Here is a 19,880-nt window from a genome sequence, read left to right on the forward strand (position 1 = left end):
ATTTGGCAAGCCAGTGCACACCTTCCCCTGCTCAGTGTGTACACAAAGCCATCACTCACCACGGATAGATTTGTTTTCCGCTTGGCAAAGTAGCGCTTCTGGGTTTCCCTCAGGAGGTTATCCCCACCAGCTATGGCTAAGATGATGGCATCAGCAAAGCGCTCTGCTCGCATGCACAGCTCCACTGCACCCTCAAAATTCCCCAACAAAAGGGCTTGGCTGATGAGTCCATCTGTGTCTACAGAGGTGAGAAGCAGAGTCAACCCAAAGAGTCATCACTCAGATGCACTGATGGTGCTTGTCTTAAAGAGCAGGCAGTAAAAAGCAGTAACAGCTAAAAGCCCACCTAAAAGAAAATTTGCAAACTCAAAAAAACCCACTGAATTGACTCTAGGTCTTCCATCATCTAGAACAATCTTCTAAATTTTTAATGGTTCTCTCATCTGGAAGAAGTATTTCTATACTCAATGTGATATGCTGCGTAACACTTGAAGGGGTCATATGTTTTAAAAGTATCCATTTGCTGCTGTGAACTAGATTCTTCCTGGTCTCTCTGAATTTTCTGGTTTTCCCTTCTCTCCCCTTTTCCTAAGAGGGCAGAAACACTCTTTATGTAACATACCTTCTGTGACAGGAATCTCCAATGTGCTCATATTCTGTGGGATGAGGTTATCAAAAAAGGCTGAAGAGGAAGAAACAGCAGCTACATCATCGCTGGAATTCATCAAAAGCTGTGCAGAAAGTGCAAGAGCTTATTTAATTCACTGCACACACATATTCTACCCAAAACAGTTTAGTGGATTACAGGGTGGGATGGGCTGCTCTCCATTTGGCTGTGTGTCCTCATATAAATCTAATTTCAATTTGGAAACTCCTGTCACTGTGCAATCAATCTGCACAGTTTCACAAGGGAAGCAGCGAGAGCAGTGCTGCAATTGGCAAAGCTTAGGAGATTGATGGTGCAAGACATGCAATGCCAACAGTACTGCTGGGCAGCATTCATCAACTCAAGTGTCAACCCTTGAGCAAGCTGAACTATTTTGGATGGAACAGAGACAAGAACAACAAGTAAAATCTGTAAATAACAGGTTGGATCACAGCCATGCGTGGTGCTTTACTGAAATGCAGGACACAATTGCTACTCCTAGAATATCTCAGCCAGTGTTTGAGGCTTGTGAAAGTGATTACTAATCAGAGGATATAAGTTTTAGATACCTCAGAGGAGAAAAGATTACAGTGAACCAGGCCTTGGAAGGCATCTGAAGATGGACATCCCAAAATTATGTGCAAAATACATTTCAGAGGATAGAGGTGAAAAAGAAAGAAATAACACAGCAGAAGCTCCACAGAGGAAATCCAGAACAGTAGCCTCAAGTTAAGCTGGGGTGAGGCTAATTCTACCACTGAAGAAATCAACACAGGTGAAGCAAACCTTCTTGCAAGAATAATAGCCAGGAGTCCTTCATTGTTCACTGGTTAGTTTTAAAGCCAGAAGGGAAAGTTATTATCATTTAGTCTGACCCTGTGAGGGTTTGATAGGCCTGTGAACTGCCCTCTGCAATGCCAGCACTGAGCCCAACAAGCTGTGGTTGGAATTAGGCCTTCCAGTTCATTCTGCCCTCCTCTGCTCTCCCAAGCTGGCAAGATGTACAGGACATACCTGATCTGGAGCAGAATTTGTATCACCTGCCTCAGGAAGGGGCTGTTTATCTGGGATCCCATTACTCAAACATGAGGCAATCTAGAAAAGTAACAGACACACACAGAGTAAAGCAAAGTAAGCACCTGGACAGCAAAACTACCAAGAGACTGGCAAGCCCCAGACACAATTCCCCCACCTCTTTCACCTGTTTGAAAACTTCCATTTCACCCTATTCCTGGCTGGCTGCCTATCAGTGACTATTTATCCTTTTCAGAGCATTATCCATCAGTACTATGCCAGACTGTCTCCACCTGTCACCTTCTTCCTGGTTGAAGAATCCCCTGAGACGCAGACAGCTGAATGCTAAAAGAAGCTCTCACAACTGCACAGTTGTTGAACACTCCCCAGTGCACCAACAACTGAAACCAAGATAACTGAGCTCAAGATCCCTTTGGCTGCACAAGTGCTGCATTTGCTTTTTAGTGGGGTATACTTCATGTGACTTCCAGCAGAAACTTCACACACTTTGGTCATTTGTGTGTTGTGAGATCACTTGCTCAGTTCCAGCAGGACCCCACAACCCTCCTGCAGCAGCTTTAGTCCTGTAAAGGTTTCTATCTATTGGAAATTACCCCTTACCTTTTTTTGCAGATCCTCTTTACTGTAGCCCAGCAGCTTGAGAAGTTTAGTCCTGGACTCTTGCTCCAAATTCACCTGAGTCCCAATGGATATTAAAAAGACAAAAAAAATGTAATATCATAGACATCTACACACTGATAATAGTTAGCTGCTTCTGGCAGCAGCAAAGTTCAGAGCTCAGTTAATAGATAAAGAATTGAACTATGAAAAGTCCACCTAATAACTATTGTGTAAAGATGTATGGAATTTAAGTTATAATCATGATAAATGGGCAAAACTCAAGTTTGCCACAGTTACAACTGAGGTACAACTGTGTATCAAGATCACAACTGTATACATACCTAGTATACTTGGTCATTAATTTTCTGGATAATCTAGGAATTGCCAAGCTAATCTCTTCACAAAGAAAACTGACTGATTTGAATCTGGATGAAACTGAAACAAGGTGGTTGCCTGAACTGCTAGCTGGCTGAGTTGCTAGCTAAGTCACAAGAATTAGTTAACTGTTACAGAAGCTCCCTGGCTGAGGATTTCAGACACTCCCAAAAATTCCCACAGGCTGCACACAGCCTAATTGACAGGCACTATTTATATGCTTTAATGCATGGTTTACATTCTGCAATGAGAATCTGTCTGTCTCAGTTAACTCCCATGCTGCTTCTTCTACACAAATGATCAGACTGTACATGTGTATGATGCTTGTAAACAGTCCATTTCAGAAACTGTTCCTGCAGAAGCAGGAATGGTGCTGCAGGACACTTTTTTACAGAAGCCTAGTTTGTAGTTTAAGACAATCAATTGTAATATATCCCTTATGTGCTGGAGTGGTCTCTCAGGACCACACACCAGATGGATTATAAAAAGGGACCCAAAATGACAGTTTGATGCATCTCATTTAATGCAACCAAAGACATTGTTGCAATGGAGAACACTTTCACCACCTAGATTAAGAGCTGGCCATCCTGTTCAAGATTCCCCACTCAAATATAATACTGGGGCAAATATCTCAATATTTTGCCCTCCACACAGTCTGCTACAAGTGTCTGTAAACAAATGCCAAGACTAAGCCCTGCCTCTTCAGAAGGATGACCTTTTCTTATTACCAAACTCTCATCCTACCAAATTGTCTACAAAGGCTAGTGAGTCCTCATGCCACCACAGCTCTCTCCTTTCTTCTGGGTATCTAATTGTCCATTTGGACTTCACCTTGAAAATTAACAATGTACAGCTCCACAGGTTGCAGGCAGATATAGCTTGGCAGTGTGTTGAGTTGAAAAGATCCTGTTTCAGGAAGCCCAAACAAGTCCACTGAAAAGACCATTCCTAATGAAAACCAAGACAACCTCCAAGACCTCAACTTTCTTTAGAAAAATAAGAAGTATATTCATTCAATTCCATTTTATATTTTAAAGAACAGGAATATAAAGGGCTAGAGAGGACCATATTCCACCCCAGGACCACAGAAGAACTGATCTCTGTATTTCACCACAGCCATCCTACCTTCAAGAAGTTCCAAAGGTTCTCATCAAATGGCAGCTTGGCTGTCTGGATCTTGCCCTGGCAGTAATCAAGGAGGTTCCCTGACTGCAAGGCCATCTGCAGTTCTTTGGATCGGAGTAGGAATTCAGTTTCAGTAGTGACTTGACTGATGAATACCTGGTGTGGGTAAGTCTGCTGCATTTGCTGTCCAGGAGCTTTGGTTAGACCAAAGGTAATCAGTTTTCCTCCAAACTGAGAATGACAGAGGGAGATACAGTAAGTATTCTTATAAACAAAGGTAAAAGCTTCTCAGTTCTTCATTTACCAAGACAGACCCAAGCTCCAGCAGTGATCACAGGGAACCCAAGAGTTTAGTGTGCATGGATGGTGTGAGCACTGAGGGAGCTCCCATTACTAGCCCTTTAGCTGAACTGAACACTGATAAACTTGACACTTGTGCATATCTGATCAGGCCTAGCCAACTGCAAGTGCCAGAGAGGCACAGAGGAAAAAGTACCCTTGAACAGAACTCTTAGTTCTTTTGTTACATGGAGAGGCAGACTGCCATGATAAAACCTATCAGGTGAAGAGCAGGCACTAGACAGGCAAAGAACAAATCAAACAATAGGCTAAAAGAACAATTCAGCCATCCAATTTAGGAGCAAAGATGCAAGGAAAATTAAATGCCTGGACAGGAAAGAGACAGAGGAGAATGGGAATGCATGCCAGCCTGCAAGGACAGCTTATACAAATTTTTCTTAGATTATATTGACTTTTACTTATAATCTCCTATTCTCTGCTACAGGACTCTTTCTTGTTGAAAATATACCTGAATATTGAGAGTAAACAAACTTCACTTCATGGGACACTACAATGCACCTTAAACAGGCATTAAAACAACTAGCAACAGGTTTCTCCAGTCAAAGCAAAGGACTGTGTCACAAGACAAGACATCTATTGCATTTTCAGCTAAGGATGCTCCATTCACTTACTGCAAATGAAACCCCCACAGGTCTGCGAATCCACTTGGGTGGTTTTTTTAATGGTGGAATCAAGGTGGTCTGAGTTACTTGCTCTGGCACCTGCAGAGGAGGAAGGCTCTGTCCTGTGCCAAAGGGATCCAGGTTGTTGAAGGAGGAAGATATCTAGAATCAGATGGAAATGGCAAGAAAATATAATTCAATTCCTCTCTGTATGGAGTAAGCAGGAAAAATGAGGCAAGTACAGCACCTCTTTCTGGAATACCACCGAGTCCCTATGCAAGAGAAATGGCATTCCAAAACAGCTCCAGCAATCGTTTCTCAAGGAAGTTTTACCCTGAGATTTTCAAGTAGTTTTTCCTTAGCAAGATGCAAATTTCCTGAAAAAGCACTGCTAGGCCTAGCACCCAGCTCAAACAGAGGAGTTGCAAAATTACTTGTTTTATGCAAGACAATGACAACATCTGGTCAAAAGTTGTCCAACTTATTTCTTGTTTTTCCCACAGAGGAATTCTGACTCCCTTTTTGTTGCTGGAGTCTTTCAATTGGGTTAGTTTCAAGGACTGTCTCAAGCTTTTTTGGCTTTGATGAGACTGATGAAATAAAACTTTTTTGTCTAGACAAGAGAGTGACAAAAGTGGCCCCTGAGCCAGATTTCTTATATTTAGGGAGTCAGTGAACATACATACAATGCTGTTCACAAGCACTTTTCATTTTTAACATTTTGTTGTTTGCTAAAGATAATCCTGTTCAAATTTGACTGGACCATAGGGAATAGCTTTATAATTCAGCTAACCAGCATGCCCAAAAGGAAGCAACCTCAGGCTGATCAAGCTAAGGTTGCCAAATCTTAGAATCACAAGCAACATTTTGTCTTTCTTCAGAGGAAACCAATTCCAAAGAAAGAACAGTTCTTGAGGAGCAGCTTATATCCAACAGATTAAACACCCTAAATCTTAAAGAAATAAATATACATAACCAGGTCTGCAATAGACTTTTTGTCCTGAGACTACTAAATTCATAAGAGAAAGACCTCTTGGTCACAAACTCCCTGTCACCATAACTGTCATTATCTCCTGCTTGTGCTCTTACTTGTCATTCAATTTACTCAGGAATTATTCACCACTACTGTTCCCCAATTTTGAACAGTGGAAGTGTGATGCATACACATGAAGAATGCAGAGAAAGAAAATTCTCCATGGGTTAAATAAATCCTTAATCTCCTGCAGCTGTTGCTTGATAAAGTATTTTCTGTCTCTTGCAAATCCTATGAAACTGAACTCAGTCAGCTGTAAATGACTATATAAATAACACTTAAGCCAGTTCATATGTATTCTCTTAAAACCTGTATTGTAAGGTATTTGTTGGCTGGGACAGAGGGAGGGAATTAAAAGACTAGACACCAGATTAAAACTAAAATTTTAGACAGTAGTGACATTTAATCTGTTCAGAATTTGCTCATCTATTCAATGGCTAAGTAATGGGTTTCAGTATCAAAAATATTAACATGCTCAAAGTTGTAGTCAAAAGACTTGAGGAAAATTGATAATAGTGGTTTATAAGCCACTTTATAAAATTACCTTCTAAACTAATGAAGAATAACATATCCTATTAATTAGTATCAATGTATTTAATGTTAACCTAATAACAAGAAAAGCTTGTGTACTGCTTTATTTTTAGGCTAATAGTAATAAAAATAAAATGTGTCTTAACATCACAACTGTGCTTGCTCTTGGTTTTCTTTACACACCTTGTCAGAGGCAATGTGGTCTCTCTTTGGGATCTGGTGGGATCATTAAACCCTCACACAGGCAGCTTCTGGTTCCCACACCATACAGCCATAGGTCCAGGTATGTGGGAAGGAGTGTATTGCTTAAAAGTGACCCTGTTACACACGTGTGCTTCCAGCACTCTGAGCAGTCACGAAAGAAACTGCCAGTCTTGTCAAGGTCTGACACGGTCACAGGACTTTACCTTGTCAGCCTGTGTCTTCTGCTGAGCTTCTAAGTTCCCACCCATAACAGAATAAATGTTGATCCACCCATCAAAAGTGGCAGCAGAGAAGACTGAAGGATTCCTAGGACACCACTGGACATCAAAGCACCACTGACTCCGAATGGGCAACTCATACACCACCTATGACAGAAAGAGAGAAGATGGAAGCACAACACAAATAGCCTCCTGCTTTCCCCAAATTACTTGCCCACAGCAAACCTGTCACTTTTATATACATGTCATCATTGCATACAAATCTCTTATTTTTGCTTCTCAAAGGATGCATTTGCAACCAAATTATAGCACCTCGAGTCCAAACAGCTGAAGGTCACAGAAAACTCACGTTAAACTGGATTCTGACTGTAGACCAAAATTCAAAAGTGAGAAGTCACTTTTGCTCTGCTTCCTGAGTACTACTGTATCAGCGTATTATAGCATTGTCACATTTGCTGTTAACCGAGGGAGAGACACCAGAAAACAACACAATAAAACCAGAAGTCAAGAGGCAAGAATGTGTCATGAGCAAGAACACAAACAGAAAGAATAGTGTGAAGTAACAAATGTGACAAGGAAAATAAAGAGCCTAAAGAAAAAATAGAACAAGAAGAGAGGAATGCGATAGCTGCACATGAACTATGAAGGGCATTGCAGCCAACAAGTTTATGGTTCAGCATTCAAAAAGTCAAAGTTCAATTCACAGACTTCCTGCCTGATGTTGGGCAACTCACTAACACAGCCTTGACTTTAAACCTCCCATTTGTAAAATGAACATATTTCCTTTATGGTTTACAGAAACAAAGCACAGACAATCACAGCTTCATCTTCTGTGGGAACATGATTTGTGTTTTCTGTTCGATATAGAAGCAAATTAATAATTTGCTTATATTAAAATCTAGATTGCCAAACAGAAAAACTAAGAAACAAATCCCAAGAAACCAAACATCCCCCAAATCCAAAGAAACCAATTCTTCCCTCAAACTTACAAGATCAGCATTCTGTATAACTGTATTAATTCTTAATACTGCAAAACTTCCCAACTTTTTCACTTGAAAATTTGCTGTTCATTGGTACCAAGTCAAAAAGAGCCCCCTAACAGTAGTTTATACACAGAAGTCTAATTTGAACTTGGACTCTGCACATCTACAGCAGCATGCATGCCAGCCACAGTAATTTTGTTTTAAGTTTTCCACTAAAAGGCAATTAAAATATTTTTGTAAAAATTAGACACCAGGAACATTTCAGAGTCTGAATCTCTTCTAACCACTAGAGATCTAGACGAAGTGAGCATCAAATCCCATGAAACTACAAAAACAGCATTGCATGCATTTTAGGAAAACACATTCATTTTTTTCCTTGTCTCCAAGGCAAAAGTGGCCAGTGAGTGATACTGTGCCATGAAATTAATCTAGCCTGAGGCTCCCATCTGGACTTTGCTCAGTGTTGTTAGAGCACTTTCCCCATGCTATCATCAAGATCAATGTCCAAAGTTCAGTTATATCCAGGATCTCCTCATTGAATGAATGGGTGTGCATAAAAAAATTTAAACAGCCCCACTTTAATTTAGGTGATACTTAAATATACCAAGTATGGTAATTCTGAGATACATGACTAGATAAGCACATACATGTGAAACTATTTTGCTATAAATAAAGTTTACTTGCATTGTTTAACTACACTGTTCCCTTCTCAGTGACCCTCTCTAACATATCCTCCTTGGTCTCCTTCAAATTTCCTCCCAAATAAATTTACTACTCTAGGAGAAGGAAAAAGAAACACATGGAAAGAGAGAGTACTAAAGTGTTAGCATAGCAAGAGTAATCATAAATAGTTGAAACTAAATTTTAAGTTAAAGTTTTCTTCCCTTTCTGATCTCTGGACAAAGATGTATCTATTTCAATCTGGATATGGACCACACTCATTCACTTCAGAAAGAGTGCATAAGACATGCTTGAGGGAATTACATTGGCACTCCACAAGGATAAAGGGAAGGACACACACAGAGCAAAGCACACAGTATAAAGCAGACCCTGTGTACTGATAGCTGTGGTTACATACCTCCCCCATACTTGGGTTCCAGCACAAGATTCGGTTGTCTTTGGCACTACTCAAAAGCAGTTCAGGGTCAGCCTGGCACCAAGAAACAGAGAGAACTCCCCTAAAATAGATCAGAAAGAAATCAGTCATATTTCCTGTACAGTTTGTTCTGCCATCCAGTCACTAAGAAAGCACCATGCACCAGCACCTTGGCTCAGAAATGCAAGTTCTCATCTCTACCTTCAACCAGATTCATCTGGGAAAGAAAACAGGCCCAGGAGAAAATCATAGTTCCCCTAAGTCCAGTCTCCCAGTTGTCTGCCTTGAAAAGATGCAACACAACATGCAAGTCCTCACCTGGTGTGCCCTTCCAGCTGGCTAAGAGGAGAGGTAGCAAAGCGTAAGTCCCATATTTGGATCACTGGCAAACGGTCATCCTCAGAGGAAAGGACTAGCTGGGTTGCAACTTCTGGATGCCAGGCCATTCCTGAGCAATGCATCTAGGGACAAAAATAGCACAGGCTGAAAATTCAGCAATGCAAGCTGGCAACAGCACAAATGGGCCAAAGCCACACCATTCTGTACTGAACTCGCCTAGAATGCTTGACATAAACCAAGTCTAGTAATGTCTTGCTCCAGGCAGCAAGCATTTCTACCATCTCTTCACAACAAAAACAACCCCACTAATCACATAGAAGTCAAAGCCCAAAGCTGACCTAGGAAGAAAGCTGTGAGGCTTCTCATAAATGAGGTGTGAACACAGAAACTGAATGCAAGAGTGCATGAATTTTAAGAACAGTAAGAGGCCTTGTTTCCCCATTTCATTCAAGAAAAAAGAAAAAGAGGTGCTTAGATGCTACATTTCCAAGAGAACTAGTTCCAACAGCTCCTAGAATAAAACCACTGGTCCCAAGAGTCTGTGCCACTGCTTTGTAGTCCCATGTGGCACGTTTAAGTTAGTTAGAAATGCAGCCTTTTCTCCACTCACTCTGTTGCTGTGGTCACTGACTTTGATGATGGGCTCATTCTTCCTGAGGTCCCAGACCACAGCCTTGCCGCTGGGGTGAGCAGAGGACAGGATATGCTGCACCTGCCGATTCCAGGACACCACACTGATGTCTTCATGCGGCTGCCAAGAGAGGAAAGGCCACACATCCATTATTCCCAAGCTGAGGGAACACTCACAGGAGTCTGTCAATTGTTTAACTGAAGGATTAGGGACTTGATCATACATAGATTCCTCTCTTCAACTGCTGATCAATTAACTGGAAATACCTGCAGCACTAGCCAGAAAGACTAGGGAAAGTCCTTTACTCAGAGTACAGTGGACACTAAAATTCTATAGGGGAATGTCATCTGGAAAAGTACCTCTGTATTTGATGAACAGGCACTGGATTCTACATTGGCCAAATATGTTATAAATCACTCCAGAGAGAACTGCAGCAAAGCACACATATATGTTTCTACCCCAACTTCTCCGATGGACTTAAATGGAAAGATGACCTTGTGCAACATTTCAGGAGTGCAGTGAGATGGAAAACAATGAAGTATTCATGACTAATTGCTGTTATTGTAGCTACTGCAATGCAGGAGATAGGCAAGGAAACAAACAGGAGACTTACTGGAGGAAAAACCTGGACTGCTTTTACTGAAGTTGACTATGATTTTTCTACTTTCAGGAGTTGATTGCCCTGAATAATATAATAAGCATCAGAAGATCAGAAACTTCTTCCTCTTCAAACTCAGGAAATATTATCTGGGAGCAATAGCCAAGATGCATTTAATGGCTCACTGGCTCTGCTAGGGATATGACTTTCATGAGATATGAAAAGCCTCAGCTGAAGCCTGAAATAAATTCATTCCTCAGAGAAGGTCCAATAAACCTTCTTAATCCATCACACATGCCCCAGCTGGATCACAAGATAAACTGGTCAGTTACTTGATTCAAATCCACAAAGAGCTTACCCATCCATGCAAAGTGCATCCTCCCAGAGCTTGCCAGTCTACCTCCCCTCCCTTTACAACACTTCTTCCACCCCCAAGAATGAAATCAATCAGTCTCTTCTGATTCATCTCTCTCCTGACAGACTTCAAAGTCATTCCCCTTTCACAGACTGACTGACTAGGCTAGGATGTCTCCACACACATCTTTTTGTCTTGCCTACTGAGATACAAAACTGCACAAGTATTGCCAAGAGGAAAACTCATTTACCTGTGATTTAGTCCCCGGAGTCATAGGCACACTGAAATTATTCAAGTCCCAGATGAAAATTTCAGAATCATTGGCTCCAGAAGCCAAGAGATTATTCTGTAGAAAAAAAAAAAAAAATAAATGCTCAGTTGAGATTCCTGCTCACAGATTTCTTAAAAATAAATGGAAGCAAAAACCCCAAAATCTTCCATAGTGAGATGAGAGCTGTATTTCACAGCCACTGGCATGCATAAAGATACTAACTGGATTATAAACCAAGCACATCTCGGGCCTCCATGCTATCCACTGCGGCATAGTACAGACACATTTAAAATTTGTCTGTTTTGTGCAGATGGCTGCTGTTAATCACAATGCAATTCTGCCACAGGCCTTGAAGCCACCATCTCTGGCCAGCTGAGCCTTTGCTCATCAAGGACATTTCTTCTGAGAATATGCAAGTTTCTCACAACCGACTGCAGACAACTTTCCATTTGCCTTTGTGCTACACAACAAACATGTTCTGTTTACTCCTCATTTGTTGCAGTCCTTTCAAATGTGATCAGAGCCCCACTGAATTAAACACCAACTGAACAAATAACAAAATAGAAGTTTTAATTTTGAAAGGATAATGGTTTGACGTGTAACAATATTACAAGACATGTTTTGATAGAGAGGTGTGTGATTTGAACAAGGTCACAGGAGAATTCATAGGCAAAGCTGTGAAAAGAACCCAAATCTGAGTATCAAACCAGTCTTGTATGACAACTACTGTGCCTCTTAAGTTAAAACTTGTCCCTTCACTTTATGAATCTATACACAAAGGAACACATTTTCTAACATGGAGATTAACTCTCCTTTGTTATCTTTATGTTACACACCTGGAAAGGGTTGAAGTCAAGGGCTCGAACAGGCCCTGAGTGCTTCTCTGCCTGCGCAATGACGGGGTCGCCCTTGGAGGCCAGGACGCGCTGCACGCTGTACATGGTCAGCACTCCGTTATCCCCCCCGCCAATGAGCACTCCGGAGGACTCTGCAGAACCATTGCCAAAGTTCCCCCAGATCAGCTTATGAAACCTAACAAAAGAAGAAAATGAAGCTGGCATAGGCCATGATGTTTGGTGGAAATCAAGACACCCTCTTCATTACCAAAACTCACATCCCTGTTTCAACCTAGCAAATATATCCATCAGTCTGCACTTGAAACAATCATCTCCCTTTTAAGAGGACTGTGGCTCTTGCATGCAACAAAAGAAATAAGCTTCCTTCCAAAGATTTTTCAGGGGAATTTAAAAAGAAAGAGCTTGTCTCTATATTTTCAGCTGTTTTGTTGTTTATTTAAAATTTTTAGGACCTCACATGAGATTTGGTGGGTGCAATCCTCTAGCCTACACTTTACTGAAAATTGGTTAAGAGATCTATGTGCCTTCATTTCCAGAGCTGTTATCTGAAAAATATGCTTACACCCCTTAAAATCTGCTAGTTAGAAATCCAGGCTGTGTTTTACACTTGGGGCAGACACCGCCTACACTGATAAGCCTAAGAAATCATCTTTCTTTAAAGAGCTTCACTCTCTCTATATCGTCTTCAGGGCAAATTGTTAGCCCCAGCAAATTCACACTTTACCTAATGTCTCTATTGACTCACTACCATACAAGTAATTTCAGATTTCTCTAATAGTCCACCTGCTTTACTTTTATACCCAATATGATCTCTATCAAAAAAAATGTTCCATTTTTGAAGACAGGTCAATTGATTCAAAAGATTATATGCTGTAAACATTCTCCTGCTCTCCTTTCTCACACCAGAAAACCCTTTCATTTTCATTGATTGATACACCAGTATGAGCCTCTAGTACCTGTTTGAGGCAGGAAGTGCTCCTTTCTGCTTCATATCCAGGGAGGGATCCCTGAAGTCAGCTTCAAATATTTCCAAGGTGGCATTTGTGCTGAAGGATGCATCCAGTTGTTGGGCAGATGTTCCTAGTACAAGAAATACAAGAGCAATGTAAGTGGACATTTTTATCAAAAGCACAAGATACAAAAAGAGTAAGGCACTGAAAACCTATCCTTCATAGTCAACACAACCTTGCTGTTGTAACAGTTCAAAAGAGGACATGTCTGAACACCTCAGAAAAAAGAATCAACAATTATGACAAACTTTGAAAGAAATTAAAAGTTCTTCAGGAACTTGATCACCAAAGTTACTGTTACACAGATAACTTTCTTTCTTGGAGAGGTGCAACTCACACACTCTCCTCCAAGTAACTATGGCTTTTGATATTAAGTTCTTTAAATTACAAAGGACTGACATAATGAAATCCAGCTACAGTTATGATCCCAAGTACTTCTGCATACTGTTCCTCAATCATGACATGTCTTAATCAGACCTTGTAAAGCTACTCTACAGACTAAGTTCTTCAAATGTAACCTACTAAACATGCCTCAACAACCCACAGACACCAGCAGTCACAAACTGGTGGGTTCCTTCTTTCTCCTTATTCTTATGGAATAAAAGCTGCAGGATGATTTAACATTGCCTAGTGGGACACTTCCAGGCAAACTGTCCCCCAGTTACCACAGGGATGCTTACAGCATGGAAAGTGCCCAAAGGACTATTAAAAAGCAGTGCACTTTATGAAACCACACAGCTTCTGATCTAAAGCAAACTGAAGCCAAGACCTTTGGTTCAATCAAAACCCTGGCCTTGTTGTCTGCAAACTTCCCCAACACAAATCCTTCCCAGAGGCTGCAGCTCTTCACAAACTGATCCACTGTGGGTCCCCTCCATGGGGTGGTCTTTCAGAACAGATTGTTCCAACCTCAGTCCCCCATGGGGTCATGAGTCCTGCCAGCAAACCTGTTCCAGTATGGACTTCTCTCTCCATGGGGCCACAGGCCCTACCAAGACCCTGCTCCAGCATGGGCTTTCCACAGGGCCACAGCATAATTTGGCATCCACCTGCTCCAGCATGGTGGATTGTAGCTGGGTGTCTGTTCCACCACAGACCTCCATGGGCTGTGCAGGTGAGAGCCTGCCCCACTAAGGTCTTCACCAGGGGCTGCAGGGGAATCTCTGCTCTGGCACCTGACACACCTCCAGCCCATCTTTCTGCACGGACCTCAGTGACTGCAGCTTCTTGTTTCTCTCCCATATTCTCACTCCTCTCTTGTGCTTCAGTTCCACATGGCATTTTTTCTCCCTCTAGTTAACAATGTTACCCCAGAGGCACTCCCACTGCCAGGCTCACCCTGGGACAGCAGTGGGTTCATCTGGAAGGGGGCTGGCACCAGTGCCATCAGGCACTGCAGGAGCTCCTGGTGGCTTCTTACAGGAGCCACCCCAGCTACCAAAGCCTTACCATGCAAACCCAACAAAACCACCAGAGCTGTCAGCTCCACAGACAAACTTGCCTGCTGCCAACTCAGTGAATAGGCTCACTTTCTGTTTCAGGAAATAAAATTACTATAAGAATAGTGATTAATTAATAAAATCAAGAAAATAAAATTTAAGGTTTTGCAAAAGTACCAAAAATGGAATGTTAACCAAAACAGGCAACTTTACAGATAAGAGGTTTACAGTATTTGATTGTCAAGCTACATGATTATGACTGAAGGCAGAGAAGTACAAGTGACCTTAAACAAACATTACTTGAATTAACTTTTTTCCCCTCAGGCACAGGACGTGTAATGCAGAACATCAAGCAGTGTTGGAGTCTTAATTAGAAATAAAAAAAAAATCATGTATTCAACCTTTGAAAAATCACTCACATTTAAAATGTCAAAGTTGGTCACAGAAGTAATTCTTTACCAGTAACTCTACACATAAAAGCTGTAATGTTTTTGGTATATTGGTTGTAAGTTTTCCAGGGACTATGAAGGTGGAAACTGTTGAAAGCTAAAACCCATACAACTCTACATAATTTTTTTCTGTTATTCATACTCTAATATTCACAAATTGTGAAGAACTTTACCTGTTGCTAGGTAAATAGGGTGGTTGTTTGCCGGACTCCATGCCTGCACAGCTGTTCGCTCAATTTCTTTTAGCTTCATTTTCCAAACTCTGAAAGAAATTTCACACAGAGTTTAGATCAGAGAGACACAGTTGATGTGAAAATATTCACATCAGAAACATGATGAGAACACCCTGCTCTCAAAAGAGTGAAGTTAATTGCTACTTCCTGAGGCAGTGAATACTGGAATAAACCAGGATACCTGAGAATTCATTAAACCTGCCCCAACCCCCCTCAAAATCCCACTGTCTGACCCCAGATTTTCTTTCATATATAAGTCTCTTTTTAATATGTCCCAATTACAGGAGAGTTTCAGAAAAAAAGAAGGGGGTCTAAATTAACATACTCAAGTCCCCACTGCAGGCTGGTTTAAATCAGCTGCAGAAATTAATTTAAACAAATGTATTTTGATCTAGCACTAGTTGCTCTCTCCAAACAAGCTAATGTCAGTATATACATAAGCAAAAAGGGAGCAGAAGGAATCTCAGGGCAGGCTAAATTCCAAGCAGAAAAGTGACGTGGCAACAGAAAACAAAGTGCAATGCTATCGTGTGCCAATTCAGTTAATGTACTTTGTTCTTGCTCCTCCAAAAAGCAAAAGGAAAAAAAATCATTTGACTTTCTCTTTGAGCTAGCAAATGGCAGAAGGTGAGAAGAAGTAATCCACAAGTAACTACTGGGTTTCAATCTCAGCACTGACAGCAACTCTCTATTTACTCAGGATAGATTGAGCGACACCTGTAAAACGGGAACCAAATCTCCCCATGTCTCTGGAGAGAGATTAGTTGGGCAACAATGTAGCAGGGTAATTGAAAATCAAACATCAACAGCAGGCAGGTAGGAGGCTGCAAAACTGAATATAAAGACAACTGAATACAATACAAATAATTATTGTTCCGAGTAGGATCCCATTCTTACTAAGGAGAAAGCACCCTGCACTCCATTCCTGACCACAAACAGGCCTTCTAAGCATCACAAATGATGTGTGCACATTCACAGGCTAGTGGGGTCACTCTCATGAGCACTGCCCAAACTTTTCAAGCTCGGCTGCACTGCAGTCTTTTAACTTCAGCTAAACAGAAGTGTATGCTTAGACGATATCATGCTGAATAAAGTAAAACTGTCAGCGGGCAGCACAGCAAAACCCTCTGCATCTTGTCAGTTTGCTGTGATTAACCTCTCCTGGTTACTTGACACTGTTTGTGTAAACCACAACCTGCATCACATGGCCCTCTGTTCACATGCAGGGCTTATGAGAAACTGTGGTCTCCCGGGGCCCACACAAGGGGGAAGTTTGGTCAGCATTACTTCTTGGGCTTGGACCTCCCAGCTAATAATTCTACACCTCTATTTAGAGTTTCTTCTGCCCCAGGAGTCAGAAGTTAAGGACATCCTCTCCCTCTCTCTCCCTCTCTCCCACATCTCAGGATATGCTGATTGACTAGAATCTATTTAATGCTTTTTAGCATTAGTCTGCAGCAGTATCTCCCAAAGCTCACACTGCCAACTGCTATTTGCACATTAAGCTTATCCCAACTTAGTTGAGGCCCAAGAGAATCTGAACAGAACTCTTGTACAATTTTAAAAAGTGCAACTATTTCTTCATGCTGCCTATGAATAGAGGTGGAAAGGTCATCTCCTCATTACCATAACAAATCTCTAAAGCTTACTTTCCAATCTTCCAGTACACACTTTGTGGGGTACTTGTACCACACTCTCTCTGTGGTGCATCTCTCAAGATGTTCCAGTACCTACTCATGACTCCCACAATACTGCAGAAACCCTGCCCAGGTCTTCTCCCTTCACTGGCACAGGCCAGTGAAAATACCCGCAGTACTTAGGTGAATCTTCTAGAAACAGTCAATTGCACAGTGCTCTAGCTGACACCACCACTATGGGGGACAGGACAGCTGGTGTGCTCCTTACAAGTCCCTTTCTTGCCTCTTCCTCCTCCAGTTACAATCTATCAGTTGTAGCAGCTGACTGTACACTCAGGCCTCACTGCTTCTCGGCTTTTGAGAAGGCAACTTCCCTGTGAACATTAATAGACAATGTTGGAGAGACCTCCTCCCTGTAGGAAATTAACTGGTAAGGAATCAGTGAAGAATATAACTATCACAAACTTAGCTGGGTAAATGGTACAAGCTCCACCTCCTTACCTCTGTGCTGGACCAACTGCACGGCTGAAATAATTTACATTTAATGTGCAAATAAAGATAAGCTGCAAAAATTGTGCAGAACACTATTGATCAATTGTTTGGCTTTTCTTGTCAATAGAGCGTTTTACATAATAAAGTCAATTACTGCATCATTAGTGTTCTCTTTTCACAAACTTAAGTCAGGACAGAATGTGAAGATAAAGTGTCTTGGTCATGGTAACCCACCCAAATGGAGGAAAGCAAACAACACTCCATTTAGAGTGGCTCAATGTCAACAAAACAACTGCATAAGTGCTGGATCATAGGTACTGAAGAGGTTCACTGTATCCCTGCCCCTAAAGGCAAACCAGCAGAGGTTCCAACAGACTTGAGAAGGCCCCCAGAGGATGCATAAGAAGCTAAAAGATCACAGTATCACACTGTCTCTTAGGAACGTCTGAGCAGTTCAGCTCCACTGCAGCTGAGGATCTGCAGAGATACAGCAGCACCCCCTCCTTAAGTCAGTGAGCTCTGAGTTTCAAAGGGGAAAAAAAAGCCTGATTAAGTGATCCTTCTATACACTATGCATATCTGTACCCAGGAGAGGACTCATGATTCTTAAAGAAGGAAAAACTTTAGCAAACTCTTCTGGCTGCCTGAGAAAAATTTGCAATTGCACTCTTCCACAGTAGAACTTTTAGGGAGAGGTTGCCACCTGCTGTCATCTCTCAAAATAACATCTAAGACTTCCAAGAAAGCTCATGCTTTTCTCAGGACTTCTAATTAATTAATCATGACAATTCCTCACCCTTCCTCTACAGACATCCATCCGATTCCAGATCTAATATATTAATGAATCTCAGCCCCAAAGGGACAGAAGCAGCAATTCCTCACAGCTTTCCTCAGACATGGCTTCTTGCACAGACCTTAAAGGGTAACAAAGCAAAACCTGACAGGTCAGAGCACACCTCACCACTGAGAAATAGAGAGCATGCAGCTAAACAGTGAAAATTCCCAAATTACTTTAGACCATGGAAACAGCGCTGTCAGAGGCAAAAATTTCTCACCTTTGCTAACCTGAAATACTTATGGCTTTACAGTACACTATAATAAGACCAAGGTTGTTATTGTATGTACTAATTGACCCTCAAAGCTGTCATAATAATTATCCCTGATAGCACCCTAGTGAGGCGTTCTCTCTCCTGCAGCACCCAAATACTGTCAATCAGAAATCCCCTCCCACTGACTTTCCCAGTCCTCCTCCTGCCACGGGACACCCAACCATTCCCCTCTGTTCCTACTGATATTGGACTTCCAGCACTGCACACAAAGGACCCGATAGGCTGATCTCCCCACACTTAGCTAAAAAGTGAAACTTGGGCAGAACAAGATTTGTCCCAGGTCACCCGGGTGACAAGTAGACACCCTAAGATCTGAAAAACATCCCCCCAGCCATGACACAATGGTTAAGACACAAACTGTCCCTAGAGTTTCCACATCCCAGCATTGATTTAAAATCTCTGTACTGCCCCTTCCCTTAGCACTGTCCTGACATGACACGCTCCTTCGGCAGCTCCCCACAGCCAGGCTGTTCTCGTACGTGCTTATTATAAACCCCGATTACAGAAGGCAGAGACACACTCAGCTAATCTCAGCTAATCACTGGTGTGTGCAAGGTGGGGTTGTTGCAGGGCAGGGCTCAGCACATTCCTCCATGACAGCTCCAATGGTATATAAAGAAAGTTCTTGTGCTCTGCGCAGTTTCAGAAGCTGTTGCCCATTGCACGGCGCTGCACACACGTCCCAGGTGTGCTTGTCTGCACAACAGCATTACCCCGTGGGATGGTGAAAAAGAGCAGGGCTCTAGGAGGAAAGCATTGACCTCGGACACCGGGTGTCACACACAGGCTCCGGGCTACGCCAGAGGCCTCTCCGCGGCCCAGGTCACACAGCTGAGATCCCCGGCCGCTCCCCGCCCGCCGCCAGCCGGCCGGCGGAGGAGAAACGGGAGAGAGGAGCCGAGGCTCCCGAGACAAGGACGGGGCCCCGGGACCGGAGTTTCGACAGAGACGGGAGGACAGTACAGCCAGCCCTGGGCTCCGGGGACAGGGGCCCGACGGGGCAGGGCCAGCCCCGGCTCGGTGTCCGAGGGGCGCGGCCTGGCCGGGCCGGGCCGGGTCGGGGGGCGGGCGGCCCTTACCGGCTGGCTGCCCTTACCGGCTGGCTGCCGTGCCTCCCGCGCCGCTCGCTCCCGTAGCCCGGCGCTCCGACGGTGGCCGCGGGGAGCCCAGAGCGCCGCCCGCCCCGCCCCGCCGCGCCTGCGCGGGGCCGGCCCCGGAACACGGCCCGGCCCGGCGCCCCGCAGCAGCAGCGGCCGGGCCCGACAGCCCCGGCTCCTTCCCCCTCGGTAGGGTACCTGAGTCGGCTCCGTCCGTCGGTACCGGATGGTGCAGCCGGAGGCCAAGGAAACACTGCTGGAGCTGGGCTGCCATACCCCCTCAGCCTTAGCTATACATGTAACGCAGCTTGAGGGTGTGCAGAAAGGAATGTGTTTTTCTAAAAGTATTTTAATTGCCAGGAAACTATGCAGAAGGACCCAGGCCTTCTTCTCGTACATCTGTCCTGCTTTAAGAAAAAATTACCTACATTACAAACTCCATTTTTTAGGATTTCTGAGCCATATCTGCCCAACCCATTATGCCGTCCCCATGGATGAAAACCATAATGAAGCTACTGTTTAGAACAAATGGGACTGGAAGTCCCCAAAGCGGGC

General features: G+C 43.0%; 1 protein-coding gene across 5 annotated transcripts in view; it reads right to left on the minus strand.

Moving 5' to 3' along the window:
* Nucleotides 1–19,541, minus strand: part of SEC31B (SEC31 homolog B, COPII coat complex component) — a 35,109-nt gene extending 15,568 nt beyond the window's left edge. For 4 of the 5 annotated variants that reach the window (XM_064716372.1, XM_064716371.1, XM_064716370.1 and 1 more), the window contains exons 1-15: nt 19,325–19,405; nt 14,931–15,019; nt 12,816–12,939; nt 11,839–12,034; nt 10,982–11,077; nt 9,758–9,898; nt 9,127–9,269; nt 8,791–8,890; nt 6,715–6,876; nt 4,753–4,905; nt 3,782–4,012; nt 2,282–2,356; nt 1,661–1,741; nt 623–731; nt 60–238 (exon numbers count right to left, since the gene is read on the minus strand). In XM_064716372.1, the coding sequence (XP_064572442.1) occupies nt 60–238; nt 623–731; nt 1,661–1,741; nt 2,282–2,356; nt 3,782–4,012; nt 4,753–4,905; nt 6,715–6,876; nt 8,791–8,890; nt 9,127–9,269; nt 9,758–9,898; nt 10,982–11,077; nt 11,839–12,034; nt 12,816–12,939; nt 14,931–15,009 (1,869 nt within the window). In that variant the 5' untranslated portion in view covers nt 15,010–15,019; nt 19,325–19,405. Of the gene's footprint in view, nt 1–59; nt 239–622; nt 732–1,660; nt 1,742–2,281; nt 2,357–3,781; nt 4,013–4,752; nt 4,906–6,714; nt 6,877–8,790; nt 8,891–9,126; nt 9,270–9,757; nt 9,899–10,981; nt 11,078–11,838; nt 12,035–12,815; nt 12,940–14,930; nt 15,020–19,324; nt 19,406–19,523 lie in introns of those variants that run through there. The other variant, XM_064716369.1, reaches the window with a different exon arrangement.
* Nucleotides 19,542–19,880: the final 339 nt, after the last annotated feature.

This window comes from Zonotrichia leucophrys, chromosome 6 (assembly GCF_028769735.1).
Source record: "Zonotrichia leucophrys gambelii isolate GWCS_2022_RI chromosome 6, RI_Zleu_2.0, whole genome shotgun sequence".
In the NCBI taxonomy this organism is placed as follows: domain Eukaryota; kingdom Metazoa; phylum Chordata; class Aves; order Passeriformes; family Passerellidae; genus Zonotrichia; species Zonotrichia leucophrys.